Consider the following 13,415-nt stretch of genomic DNA (forward strand, 5'->3'; position numbering starts at 1 on the left):
TAGGTCATAGGATGATAATTATGTATCCTTTGTGGCGGCAGTTTGAATCTCTTTGTGGTCTATAATTTTTTCGGTTTGAATACTTAGACCATTTAAACATGAAATTCATACTTAACAATCATTTCCCAGAAAAATACACATCTTCTAGTTTATAATTACACATTGCACCCAAAATTTTGGTTTTCACTGCAAATATAAATGTTTAAACATTGATATTTTATAAAAGCTGTTAAAGATTGCTGAAGTTAAGGAAACATTACACAATCAATTTGTTTTGGAGGAACATGAAAAATCAAATACTCTTTATATGAATATGTCCGTAGGACAGATATAGCCTCACATGAGCTAGAGTGATAAACCTCGTAGAAATATGTAAACAATAATTTTCACAGGGTCGCGCACAGTGTACAAACACTGCATTTTTACAGTTGTCACCGTACAACTGCTATCTGAACCCACTAGAACCAATCTAGACCCAAGTTAAGGAATTTTTCGTGAGAAGTAACAAGACATTCAAGCTGCCAAACATACTGGAACTAATTTACAAAGCTTTGCGACACGTCACTGCCAAATGATGGCAAAATACAGAACAGCACGTCATAAAAGAGGTGGAGGAAATGTGGACTTTTTTGGTGGCTTGGAATTCTGTTGCTAATCACTTTGTTATCACTGCAGCAGTACTGAAACGTGTTCCTCGGAGTTCAAAATGGAAGGAGTTCAGAGATTACCAGATGACTGACTGCAATACCTCCAGCGACTTCAATATTTAACTACATGGGGAAGCAGCTGTGCGCTTTTACGCCGTTCATAGCTTATGCAGAAAAATTACTATGGTTAAAGTCAGAAATTTTCATCACTCTTGTTTTTAATCGCAATACTATGTTAGCTAAGACCAAGGCCTAAGAAGCATATTGCTTTTGCCATATATAACTCACTTCTGTTTAAAAATTATATAATTTTCAAAGCTACACTGTTCTCTGGTCATCCCTTTTTATGTCTTTGTTGCATGTCTTTATTGCAACTGTTCCCATCACTGCATGTTAGTTTAATCATTTGCCTGGCCAGTGCTGTCAAAGTTAAATGTTCCAGTAAAGCTGTTGTCCCGTATCACCACTGAGTCGATGAACGCATAATGCACAGTGTAAAACATATCCTCATTATCATACTTGATGTACTTGAGATGGATTGGCTTCTGCTCCATGTGAAATGAAATCCAATGATGTTCCAGAAAATGCAGGAGTGTACACAGTGTACTGTTTACATGAGGTTCATTCTTATGATGAACGGAGTATAGCTTCCGTGCACTTGTAAATTCTATATTAGTGAAGTTACAGATTTTTTCCCCCACTCCCACGTGTTCTGAGGAATCAATACAGAAAGACTGTGTGACATGCGCTGACATTTCTTGGTACAGTTCAGTACTATTTACTTGTGATTTCACTCTCACCAACTGTACATTTTTGATCAGAAAAAAGTACAATTTTGATACCCTAGTGCATTTTTGATCAATGCAGTTCTTTAGTTTAGTCCATCAAGACTGGTTACTGTACACATATTATACTCAATTACTACAAATAAGTTCTGTACATTTAAACATATTTTCTGTCTTGAATTTTTAAAGCCTTATTTTTTCTCTTAGATGCCCCCAAAAAGACCAGAAAAGAAAACCTACAATAAATGGAGTCCAACTGCATTATACGAGTCAATAATGAGTATAATGGATGGAGATTTGAGCCTTTGAGCTGCATCAGAATTATACGACACTCCTTTCAGCACTCTGCATGCTAACGTACAAATAAAAAAGAAAATGTAGGCCAGATTTGCTGCGATTATAGAAAGCAGAACTGGTCACCCAACGATACTCAATTCTGAAATGGAGGATGGTATGGTCCAGATAGCTGTATTTCTACAACAGTGAGGATTGAATCTGTTGCTATTCCAGTTAAGAAAAGCTGCATTTTGGTTGGCCAAGAAAAATAATTTGAAACATCCATGGAACTTAGAAAGCAAGTTTGCTGGGATCAATTGGTTTAGAGTATTTATTAAGAGACATGCTAACCTTAGCCTGCGAAAACCCAAGCGCCTTTTTTGAGCCATATGTGAAGGCTTAAATAAAGTGAAAATATGGACATATGTGCAGAATTTAGAAGAAACCTGCAAGGAATATAAACCATAGTGTATTTATAGTATAGATGAGTCCAGTTTTCATCTTAACAACAGACCCCCCGTCCCCCAAAATAGCTAGTTGTAAAGGTACACCTTCACTGTTAACCAAGGCTCGTGCTCTTTCAGCACCTACCGATCAAGCTACTAGTAGCATTCTAGGCAAAGAATGCATATCTTTGAAGGATATAACTGAAGAGCATGGCAAATCCGTAACACCACCATCCTGTACCATTTATCAGTATGATGCTGTCAATGACATTCTGCCAATTCTAGAGAAAAAAATATTGTCTCGGAAAACGAAAACACAGACATCAGTTCGACTCACTTCTGATGAAAACCTGGAAAACCTTTGCAACAAGAGAAATCTAACATAATGTTTGACACCACAAAGTTTGCGTTGGTGCCAAAGGAAAAAACTGCTTTTTATGTGGAACATATATCAATGATCAGAATTGTACCAAGAAGTGATCACACAATTGTACCAAACAGTTTTACTCAATTCTGTAACCTCTTCTTGTGTTTAAACCAACACTTGTAATGGTGTAATATTTGTGTTACACATTCATCAAACATCAAAGAAAGTACCGTCATTTAAATTATTTCTTTCCTCAATATGTTTGCAGTTACAATAGCATTTGTCTGAAATGATCAAAATTGTGCCACCGTACCCTACACAGCACAAAATGAATCAGTTCAATTTTAGGAAGACACTCTTTAAGGAAATTCATACTTAAAGTTTACCATCACATTCTTCATCACTGTAAACTGTGCCAATGCACATTCACTCAGTTTCTCCTTTTGTTCCACACAGGCAATTCTGTTATTAACATATGTAACAGTTTTGTACTATCTGCAGAGAAATACTATGAAAGATTACATCTCAGAAGCAGACTGAGCTGTAGTGTAGCTTGAGGTCTAGGTTAGATAAAGAGGTCACAGTTGGTTGAGGGATGGTGAAGCCAATGAATGTGAATACTGAATATAGGTTGTGGTGAGAATCTAATCTGTAATGTAGCTAAAGGTCTATGTTAGCTTGGAAGCTCACAGTTTCATTATCCATTATTTCAGTTTACTAGTGTCCAAAGCCCTGCAGTATGTTATAAATGACAATTTTTGTCTTGGGTGTTTTACATTTATTTATTTATTTATTTATTTATTTATAACCAAAATTTCAATATAAAATTTCTGAAAAAGCTCTATGTATCAATAACAGACTGTGGCAAAAGCGGAAGGGTAGTGCTCCACAATGCAAGCAATTCATAAGTTTTCTGGGTAGTAACAAAATTCCACAGATTTCAAATATTACTTTATATGAGTAGGTCCTGGCAACCGAAATTCTGTGTGTCAAATAAATTCACTAATAACTATTTAAATTTAAGAAGTGCAAAAATGCTATAAATGTATTAGTAACTGAAATGTCAACTTGAGACAAAAGCAGGAAATGAAAGCTTTAAGTTACTTCATTTATTTGTGTGTATGTTTTTACCCTTGTAAATGAAATGCTTTTTATCCAAAAATTTAGTCTTACCGCATTGTAGGACATGGTATGTTAAGGTGGTTGTTATGTTAAATACTTATGATTTCTCTATTGATCGGTACAAAAGCATATCGTTACATTATTGGCTACACAAATCAGTTATCTTGTTTTTTTAACTTCCCATGATCACTCACGACAGGCACTACCAAAATACATGTCAAGGTTACAGCATGAAAAGCCCCTCAGATTTTTACTGAGAAATTTTCTACTGAAGTTTTATATAGAAAAATTACCCAACACCACCTTCTGATATGTTTATTATAGTATGATGAATAACAACTTTGCCAGATTAGTCAATGATGGATGTGATCCTGTTACGCTGTCAGTTCCAACACCAGATGTAATGCTGACTGACTTACTTCCAGCTTGGTGGACTGAACAACTGCTGACAAATGTACAATGCTGCACACTTTTGTTACAATCACATGTCTTAATGATGTTTCAAAGAAAGTAGTACACAAGTCAATGTTAACTCTGTCACAGTTTTCTTTGATAAGTGATGAATTTTTTCCCTTTCCTTGTTACCTGTTTGTAATGGAGTAAGATGGAACTGTTTCACTTGTTCTTGTTGCACTCTGGATATCAATATATAAGAGGCATTCAAAAAGAAACAAGCTGGAGGCATAATTACAGAAACCAGTACCTGTATGTTAGAAGTATTGACCCTGGCTGTTGAGACACTTGTCGCACTGTGCAATCACTGGGAGAGAGGTCCGGACTGTATGGAGGGTGGCCGAGAAACTCCCATTTGAATTTCTGCAGGAGTGCCGCGACTGTGTTGGCTGTAGAAGGCTTTGCATTGCCATGGAGAAGAATGACCCCACGTGTGAGATTGCCTGGATGTTTTGATTTTATTGGTTGGCGAAGTGTGGTCAAGGTTTGCAAGTAACACTGGGCATTCACTGTTGTCCCTGTGATTACGATATTTTTGGTCCCCTTAAAAAGGCTCTGAGGGTCAAATTATTCACCTCTGACGACGAGTCAGCTGTACATGCGGAATTGGTTACAGGGCAGACCCAGGAATTTTATATTCACTGCCTTGTGTCACAGTGGGACAAGTGTCTCAACAGCCAGGGTCAACACTTCTAACATACAGGCACTGGTTTCTGTAATTATGCCTCCAGCTCGTTTCTTTTTGAATGCCCCTTACAATAGTTTTTTCTTTATTTGATCTAGTTTTATGAATGGACACATATATGACAGTTATACAAATTAGTTACTTTCTTATCCAAGCAGGAATTCTGTGTAGTTTACTAACTACTAATGACAATCTAGTTAGTTTATATGGAAATAATTTAGTAGATAAATATCAATAATTGAAGATTCATAAGGAACATGTGAAATTGAATATTTTTTGTGAAGAAATAGTTGTATATTTATAAATTGATATAACCTCATATGAAAATCATTCTCCTTTTCTCTGTAAACATGTTCTACTTCAAAAATTATTTATACTCAAAGTTCTAGTGTTCCAGAACATTTGAGTCTTAAGAAACGATTGTTTCCAAAAAGAGTAGCATAGTTTTGCAGCTCTGATTTTTCTTATTCCACAAATTGCCTACTTTCACTACGAAATGTTTGTTTGCCAATTATTCAATTTTGAAAGTCTAATTTTTTAGCAATTTTTGGTGGGCTTTGTGAAACTCAGCAGACATAGAAATTATGCTCACAAGATAATTCCTCTAATTTTTTCTATTTTGTTTGAACAAACAGTTTACAGTTAAATGAATGTGTTGTTTGGTGTACTTTGATTTTATGTCCTCTTACTTTGCTCCCTTCTGTGGTACTATTAAAAATATAACAACAAATTCTGATTTTTAGTCTTACAGATGTCAGTAAGGAGTTGTACACGACAATGATCTATACAGTCTACAGTAGTCATTCATATCATCATCATCATTATCATCATCATCATCATCATCATCATGTAGTCAGTTTAGTGTTAACAAGTACAGAGTCTGAAACTTCCTAGGAGATTAAAACTGTTTCAGACTGGGACTCTAACTTGGGATCTTTGCCTCTTGCAGGCAAGTGTCACACTGAATGAGCTATCCAGCACAGCTTACGACCCATCCTCACAGCTTTATTTCCACACCAGTAACCTTTTCCTACCTTCCAATCTTACAGAAGTTCTCCTGCCTACATTTTGAGACTTGTACTCCTGGAAGAAAGGATATTCCAAAGGTCTCCGGTTTGAGTCCCAGTCCAGCACTCAATTTCAATCTGTCAGGGGGTCTCAACTCAGTGCATACTCTGATGCAAGGTGAAAATTCATTCCGTGTAGTGTCCATAGCCAACTTGATACCATCTTTAGGTTACTACCAGACAAACTGTACCATTATGTTGTGAATCACTCTGCAGTTAGCTAGCAAACAGTAAACATCATTTATTGAGTATTTTGTACTAAGATATGCTATGTGCCATGACTAAGTAACTAAAATCAATTTCAATGTCGTTAGTTTATCAGAATTCGACAATGGAAGTGTGCTGTAAGTATGCTGCCACACTGCCAAATCAATTGCAGTGGAGTTTAGGTCCTGGCCTGTGATGTGTGAACTATATAAATCTATAAATACAAGAAGATCATCTTAATATTTATGGTGTCAATAAAGTAAAAAGATTTCCAGCTAACTTCTACATTGCTTTGATCATCCTTTAACAAACTGGTCAATAAAACAAATAATTGCAGGAAGAGTGATGCCAAAAAAGCACCTACCAAGGGCAGAAAATCCAGGTCAGTAACCTAGCAGATTCCAGAGCACTGTTTGGCTATTCACTGTGTAAAATTATGTTTATCTGAAGTATTTTCTCCCTCCTTATGAGAGAACCTTCAAAATTTACTAGAGAATTGTAGTTCACTTCTACTGGAACAAAGTTTATTTTTCCCCTCAGTTACTGCTCACACATTTAAATATTAAATAGAGGATCACTTCTGTATCTTCAGGCTTAATTATTGCTGCTTTTATGTTTACTGTGATACGATGCTTATTAGTATATGGGTCAGGTGCTAAATTCTATGTGCCGAGGACACAAAACAGAAGAACATTCTCAAACTAAAGAAAAGAATCCTTGTATCTCTTTCCTATTGCAGGAGACCATTGCAGATGAGAGAAGGATTAAAAGAAGCTGCTGAGTGAAGGATTAAATGTAGCTCTCCAGCATGGTAGAAACACCAACTGCTACAGCACAAAAGCACGTGTGTCATGTATACAATTTTTTCTACCTAGGTGATACCAGGGAAATATTTTGTGGAATAATTTAGTCTACACTTACCTCTGGTTCTTCATCCATAACTTCTTCTTCAACAACTTCTGCTTTATATTCCAGCAACAGATCACGTATAGGCTTTGAGTCCAGAGTGCAGTTGATGAAGGGATGCTAATGAAAGAAACATCGTCAATTCATAGAGCTGAAATCAAGGTATGTTTACACCGCATAATTAGAGAAAATGGTTGGGTCTGAATGACAGCATGGGATGTAATTTTAAATATATGAATTATTATTCCTTATTTATATAAATGACTTGGCATCTCACAATGTTCACATAGAAACAATTATTTTTGCTTATGATGCAAGTATCACAATTAAGTCCTTCAGCATTGCACAATCATGAGGGCAGTGAAGCAATCAGTAAAATAAATGATGGCTTCTCCATCAATGGATCACCACTTCACTGTTATAAAACCATATTTCATACAGTGTTGCACAAGGCAGAGCATGATTTTGATGTGAAAAGGACAATATGTAAAAATTATGTTAAAAATTTCTGTACTGCGCATGTAAATCCCGCATAATACATCAAAAGTTCAGCTCTTTTGCTCTGCATGTTAGTGTTAATTCTGGTAAGTTAGTTTTATTGGCATATTTAATCAGTAACATCAGACGGAATAAGATTCTGGGGCAAATCTACACTTACACATTCCATATTCATTGAATAGAAATGTTGAGTAAGGATAGTGTGCATCATATATCATGAAGTATTTTGTAGACATATTTACAGCAGTTACGTGTACTACCATCATCTTCAAAATACATTTAATCCCTTGCTATGTTTGTTGTCTACACATATTCAGTATGTGAAAACAACAGTGGGCTTCATACACATAATGATTGCATCAAAGTAATGAAACAAATATATAAGGAAAGAATTAGACATGAGATATACGAGGGTAAGTCAATTTTTATCCGCAAAACAGTTATAAAATTGTATTGTAATCAAAGGGGAAACTTACAAGAACATAATTTTTCGACATAATCTACTTGCGTTTCAACGCACCTGGTCCACTGTCATACAGGCTTCCTGATGCCCTCATAAAGGAAGGTTCTCGGATGAGCTGCGAGCCAGGAATGCACCGCTTTTTTCATTGCTTCGTACGAGGCAAATCGATGGCCCCTTAATGTCTGTCCGAGTGGACCCAACACGTGATAATCAGAAGGGGCAAGATCAGGACTATATGGAGGGCAACCCAGTAATTCAAATTTGAGTTTCTGGAGCGTTTCAGCAGTGTGGGCAACAGTATGCATACGCACATTGTCGTGCAACAACATCCTCGGCGTTTGCTCCGAATTGCAGACTATAGCCCGACAGTAGCATCTTGCTGTAACATACACTGTTTATTGTTGTGCTCCTTTCCCCATAATGTTCCAGTACTGGACCTTGTGCGTCACAAAAAAACCTAAGCTTCACTTTTCCTGTGGACCGTAGGGTCGTTAACTTTTTCTTGCATGGCAAATTTGGATGTTTCCATTCCATACTCTGCTGTTTACTCTCCAGCTCGTAATGATGAACCCGTGTTTTGTCACCAGTAATGATCCTGTCTAAGAAGTTGTCAACTTCATTACCACAGCGATCCAAATGTTTTTCGCAGATGTCCAAGCTCGTTCGTTTGTACAACTGTGTGAGTGTTTTGGGACGCATCTTGCACAAACTTTATGAAACCCAAGTCTGTTGCGGATGATTTCTTAGGCAGAACCATGACTAATTTGCAGATAATGTTCCACTTCGTCAGTAGTTAATCGTCAGTCTAAGAGAATCATTTCATGTGAAGGCTCAATGGTTTTTCCATTTGTGGCGGTAAACGGTCGTCCGGCTCCTTCATGTGCTAACACGTATGTGATCATTTAGGAATTTTTCAATCCATTCGTAGACACTCTTTGTGACAAAATACTGTACCCATACTGTACTGGGAGTCTTTGATGAATTTCGGCCCGATACGCCTTCTGATCACAAAAAACGGATCACTGAACGTTGCTGCTCTTTGGTGCAAATAGACAGCGGAGCAGCCATGATTAACAGCATGGCAGCAATAATGAAACTAACCTAGCAGCTTGAAAATTGCAAATATATAACAACAAATAAAAAAGCATACATCATCAAGGTAAAATGACAGTACTACCAAACTACACAAAAATATAACTAAATTGCGGATAATAATTGACTTACCCCTGTATTACAGATATAGCTACACCGAGCACAAAGACGTAAATGAATAAGTTCTGCGAATGTCAGAAAATGTTCCCAAAGCAAGCCTTATATGAACAACCTTCATGGAGAAGATCAGCAGGGCAGACTGGAGACAAAATAGTGAAACTGGAAAAGGCCAGTCTTGGCCTAAATCATGAGAAGAAGAAAATAATGCACACATGTGCACAGCCTAAACATTGAGAAGAAGAAAATAATGGGCCCAAATGAGCGCACTCGTGAGTGGGGGTTGGGGCGGGGGCATGAGCACATATGACCACTACACGAATTTCACTTGCATATAATGTGATGCAGTCGTCTGAAAAGAGGAGGAGGAGCTGCAATAGAAGGAAGAAGAAAAGATTAAAAGGAAGTAATAAAAAGGATGAGTTGTACCTTTATAAGGTCACCAGCTGTTGGCCTCTGAGTAGGATCCTTAATAAGACACCTTGCAATAAATTCATTAAAGTCCTTTGACCACTTGGAAGGTTGGTCTAACTTTGGAGGGTCGGACTTTTGAATTTTCAGTAACACTCTCATTGGTGACATCTCATGATTTGGTGGCTCCATTTGTGCAAATTCAATTAATGTTATTCCAAGTGACCAAATATCCACCTGCAAAAGAATGAAGCAAGAATATAAAATGAAATACACTGTGGGAATATCATCTGACTGTCCTGACTAATATCATCTGACTGCCAAGACTACATTACAATACCATAAAATTATGAGATAATGAATGACCAGTATACTTACCTTCACCAGGTGAGATAAATTAAAGGTAAAAACAATGTCCTGTCTTTTGGAACTGTCAAAATTCCCTCCCACCACCACACAGAATCCAGAACCGAAACAGACACAAAACAGTGTCATAAACATTTCCTCCAAAAGTCTTAGTCCTACAGAAGTATCAGTCCTTTCCAAAGGCCTCACCTGTTTGACCCACTCTCAAATTCAATCATGCACGGCTTCTTAAAGGCCTTCTCTCCTTCTCCTGGTCCCTATAATGAAAACACTTTTTTGCCACCAACCCTACCAATCAGACTCAATCAAAGACCAATGTTGAATCTTGCCTGACTCAGTTCACACCTACATCCAACTGTGATCCACCCCCACCGCCCCCTAATCACCCCCTCTTAAATTTGCAAAATTTCTTAACCTTGAACCTTGCCTCATCATCATTTCCCAAATCCCTCACCATGGAAGCTAACCTTACATCTGCAGAAAGAATTGCAATCCACCACCTAAAAATTGACCCTGACCTTATAATCCTACCTGCTGACTGTTGTTTTGGAGCGCAAGGATTATCTGACAGAAGGACTCCCTCGACATCTCCACCATTTGGTTCACCTGGACCTACTCAAACCAACAAGTCACATTCCTCAATGTTGATCTCCATCTCAAAGATGGCTACATCAGTACCTCTGTCCATATCAAACCTACCAACTACCAGCAACACCTCCACTGCAACACCTCCACTTCAACAGCTACATAACAAGAAGTTCCTTCCATACAGCATACCAACCTGTGGCCATCACATCTGCAGTGACTAGCAGTCACTCTCAAAACATACCGAGAGACTGTAATTGCCCTTCCAAACTAAAATAAAAAAAAGATTTCCTGTGCCTTATCTTTCCAGTCACTCACCACCTTCCAAAGTCACACTGTCCGGCCAAAGAGGGGAATGCCCCTCGTGACTCAGAACCACCCTGAACTGGAGCAACTGAATTACATTCTCCACCACGATTTCAGCTACCTCTTGTCATGCCCTGAAATGAGAAATGTCCCACCCACTGTCCTACCCACCCCTCCTACAGTGGTATTCCGCCTACACCATGTCCTCGTCCATCCCTACACAACCCCTGCTCCGCCCAACCCTTTACCTCATGGCTCATATCCCAGTAATAGATCTAGATGCAAGACCTGTCCCATACATCCTCCCACCTCCACCTACTCCAGTTCAGTCACAATCATCATCTATCCCATCAAAGGCCGAGCTACCTGTGAAACCAGTTATGGGTTTTACAAGTTAAGCTACAGCCACTGTACTGCATTCTATGTGGGTATGACAACCAACAAGCTGTTTGTCTGTATGAATGGCCACTGACAAACAGTGGCAAGGAAACAGCTGGACACCCAGTTCCCGAGCATGCCGCCCAACATGATGTTCTTCATTTCAGTGACTGCTTCACAGCCTGTGCCATCTGGATCCTTCCCACCAACATTAGCTTTTCCAAATTGCACACTGGGAACTCTCCCTGCAATATATACTACATTCCCATCACCCTCCAGGTCTCAACCTTTATTTGTCATTGTCCTTGCCGATCTAGCCCCTTCCGTAGTCCCATTTCAGCATTACACAGCCCTTTATTTCGCCAAAGTACCCAGTCTTTTTACTTCCCCCCTTTTCTGCTACCCCCTCCCCCTCCCATGCTTTCCGTCTAACCTCCCAACTGCACATAGCTGCCCACCCTCTCTCCACCTCGTCCCTGCTTGCTCTCGCAAGCAGCACTTTACCAGTCCCCATTCCTTCCTTGCTCTCCCTCGCCCTCACCACACCAGCCTCCTCCTGCCCCACCACCTGGTTGCCTCTCTGGGCGCGGTCTGGCTTCAGTTGCCGCAGACTGTGGTGTGTGTGTGTGTGTGTGTGTGTGTGTGTGTGTGTGTGTGTGTGTGTGTGGGGGGGGGGGGGGGGGTCTATTTTCTACACATTAGTCTTATTGTGTGCCTATCTGCAACTCAGCATCTGCACTATGTGGTGAGAAGCAACTAATCTTTTTATAATATTATTCCATTCCGTCCTGGATTTTTCATTGTCTGATTTGTTTGTTCTTTCATTAGAAATACGTCTGGAGGTTGGAATAAAGTGAGTGGTCACTCAGATCCCAGACTGTTACTGCCTCCTGTTACTCACAAAAGAAATTTATCTGACTAAGTCAGATGCATATGGCATGTAGGAACAGCATTACAGTTTTAAAAAGTTTTATAAAAGAGACTGTTTTTATTACAAATAATTTAACAATATATAATGACAAAACTAATGATACAAAGGAATTAAAAGAAGGGAAAACATATCCAATTATTGTTTCAAGTGTTTCCCCAATTCAATATTTGAAGTGGCTACTTTTACTTGCGAGATTTCACACATTTTCTTTTATATGCTATAAAATTTTGTAATGGTAAACGCACTTCAATTATCCATCCAAGATCGAAATTTTGATTTCTCAGCAGTGTTAATGCATCCTTGTGGATGTCTGGTAAAGCAAATGAGTTAATATATAATAGTCTATTTTTTTTTTTTTTTGAAAGTACATAGCACACACATTCTAAATTAGTGAAATGAATTCCACAAAACTTTTGTGTTCTGAAATACTAAACTAACAAGGGGCCTTACAGACTGGTCCTTTTAGATGTGCTTCCTACTAGTATGATTTGAATGCGTGTCCAGAATGAGAAAACTTTTAAGGCCTGTTAACTACAAAATATTTTGAGCATACCAATAGTCACTGGGAGCCAAGAGCATAGCATTTAGGTCTTAATAGCAAAGACAAGTTCTGTTCTCACTAGTAGCAATGTTTTTTTTAATTTTTTTTATTTTTATTTTTTTACATTTACATGAATAATTCATTAATTATAAAATGAAAATGTTAATAACTAGTATGGAATCATAATTTTCAATAAAAATAAAATGTGTCTACCTTTAAATATCCATCTCATGAAATTAAATTAAAATTTGAGGCAAAAATGTGAAGCATCATATTGTTAAATGATATGCTGTTCAATACCTTGAAATAGAAAGGTGTTTTATTTTCTATTCATTTCTTTTTTCTGTATTGCATTTTAATTAATTGTGAATATTTATATTTTCCTGCAATTGTTATTTAAAAGCAAAAAGATTTATGATTCAATATTGCTATGTAAGGACTTGTAGTCCAGCAACAGAACAGACCAGTGAAATGGGTAGCTGGAGTGTGGCCTAGAAGGTGCCTTGGCAAGTCAAAGCAAATAGCTCCAAAAGTCGACAACAAGAACAGTTTGTTGTCATGAGAAATTCTGGCAGCTGCCAATACAACCTGGGGAGGGGTGCCTGCTTCATCAATAGGCGATGTACACTTCATCATTAGGAGGTGCGATTATTGTGGCCCTACTTGCGCCTGCGACATTATGTGGGCACAACTGGGCAAATTAGTTCAAACCATATCATTCCACTACGCCTCTATTTGATGTCACCTGAATGATGCCAGTTAGTTG

General features: G+C 38.1%; 1 protein-coding gene across 3 annotated transcripts in view; it reads right to left on the minus strand.

Annotated features, from left to right (window-relative positions):
* Nucleotides 1-13,415, minus strand: part of LOC126356322 (serine/threonine-protein kinase 10) — a 171,633-nt gene that overhangs the window by 102,878 nt on the left and 55,340 nt on the right. For all 3 annotated transcript variants that reach the window (XM_050007313.1, XM_050007296.1, XM_050007305.1), the window contains exons 6-7: nt 9,561-9,779; nt 6,977-7,081 (exon numbers count right to left, since the gene is read on the minus strand). In XM_050007313.1, the coding sequence (XP_049863270.1) occupies nt 6,977-7,081; nt 9,561-9,779 (324 nt within the window). The remainder of the gene's footprint in view (nt 1-6,976; nt 7,082-9,560; nt 9,780-13,415) is intronic.

The sequence above is a fragment of the Schistocerca gregaria genome, chromosome 1 (assembly GCF_023897955.1).
Source record: "Schistocerca gregaria isolate iqSchGreg1 chromosome 1, iqSchGreg1.2, whole genome shotgun sequence".
Lineage (NCBI taxonomy): Eukaryota > Metazoa > Arthropoda > Insecta > Orthoptera > Acrididae > Schistocerca > Schistocerca gregaria.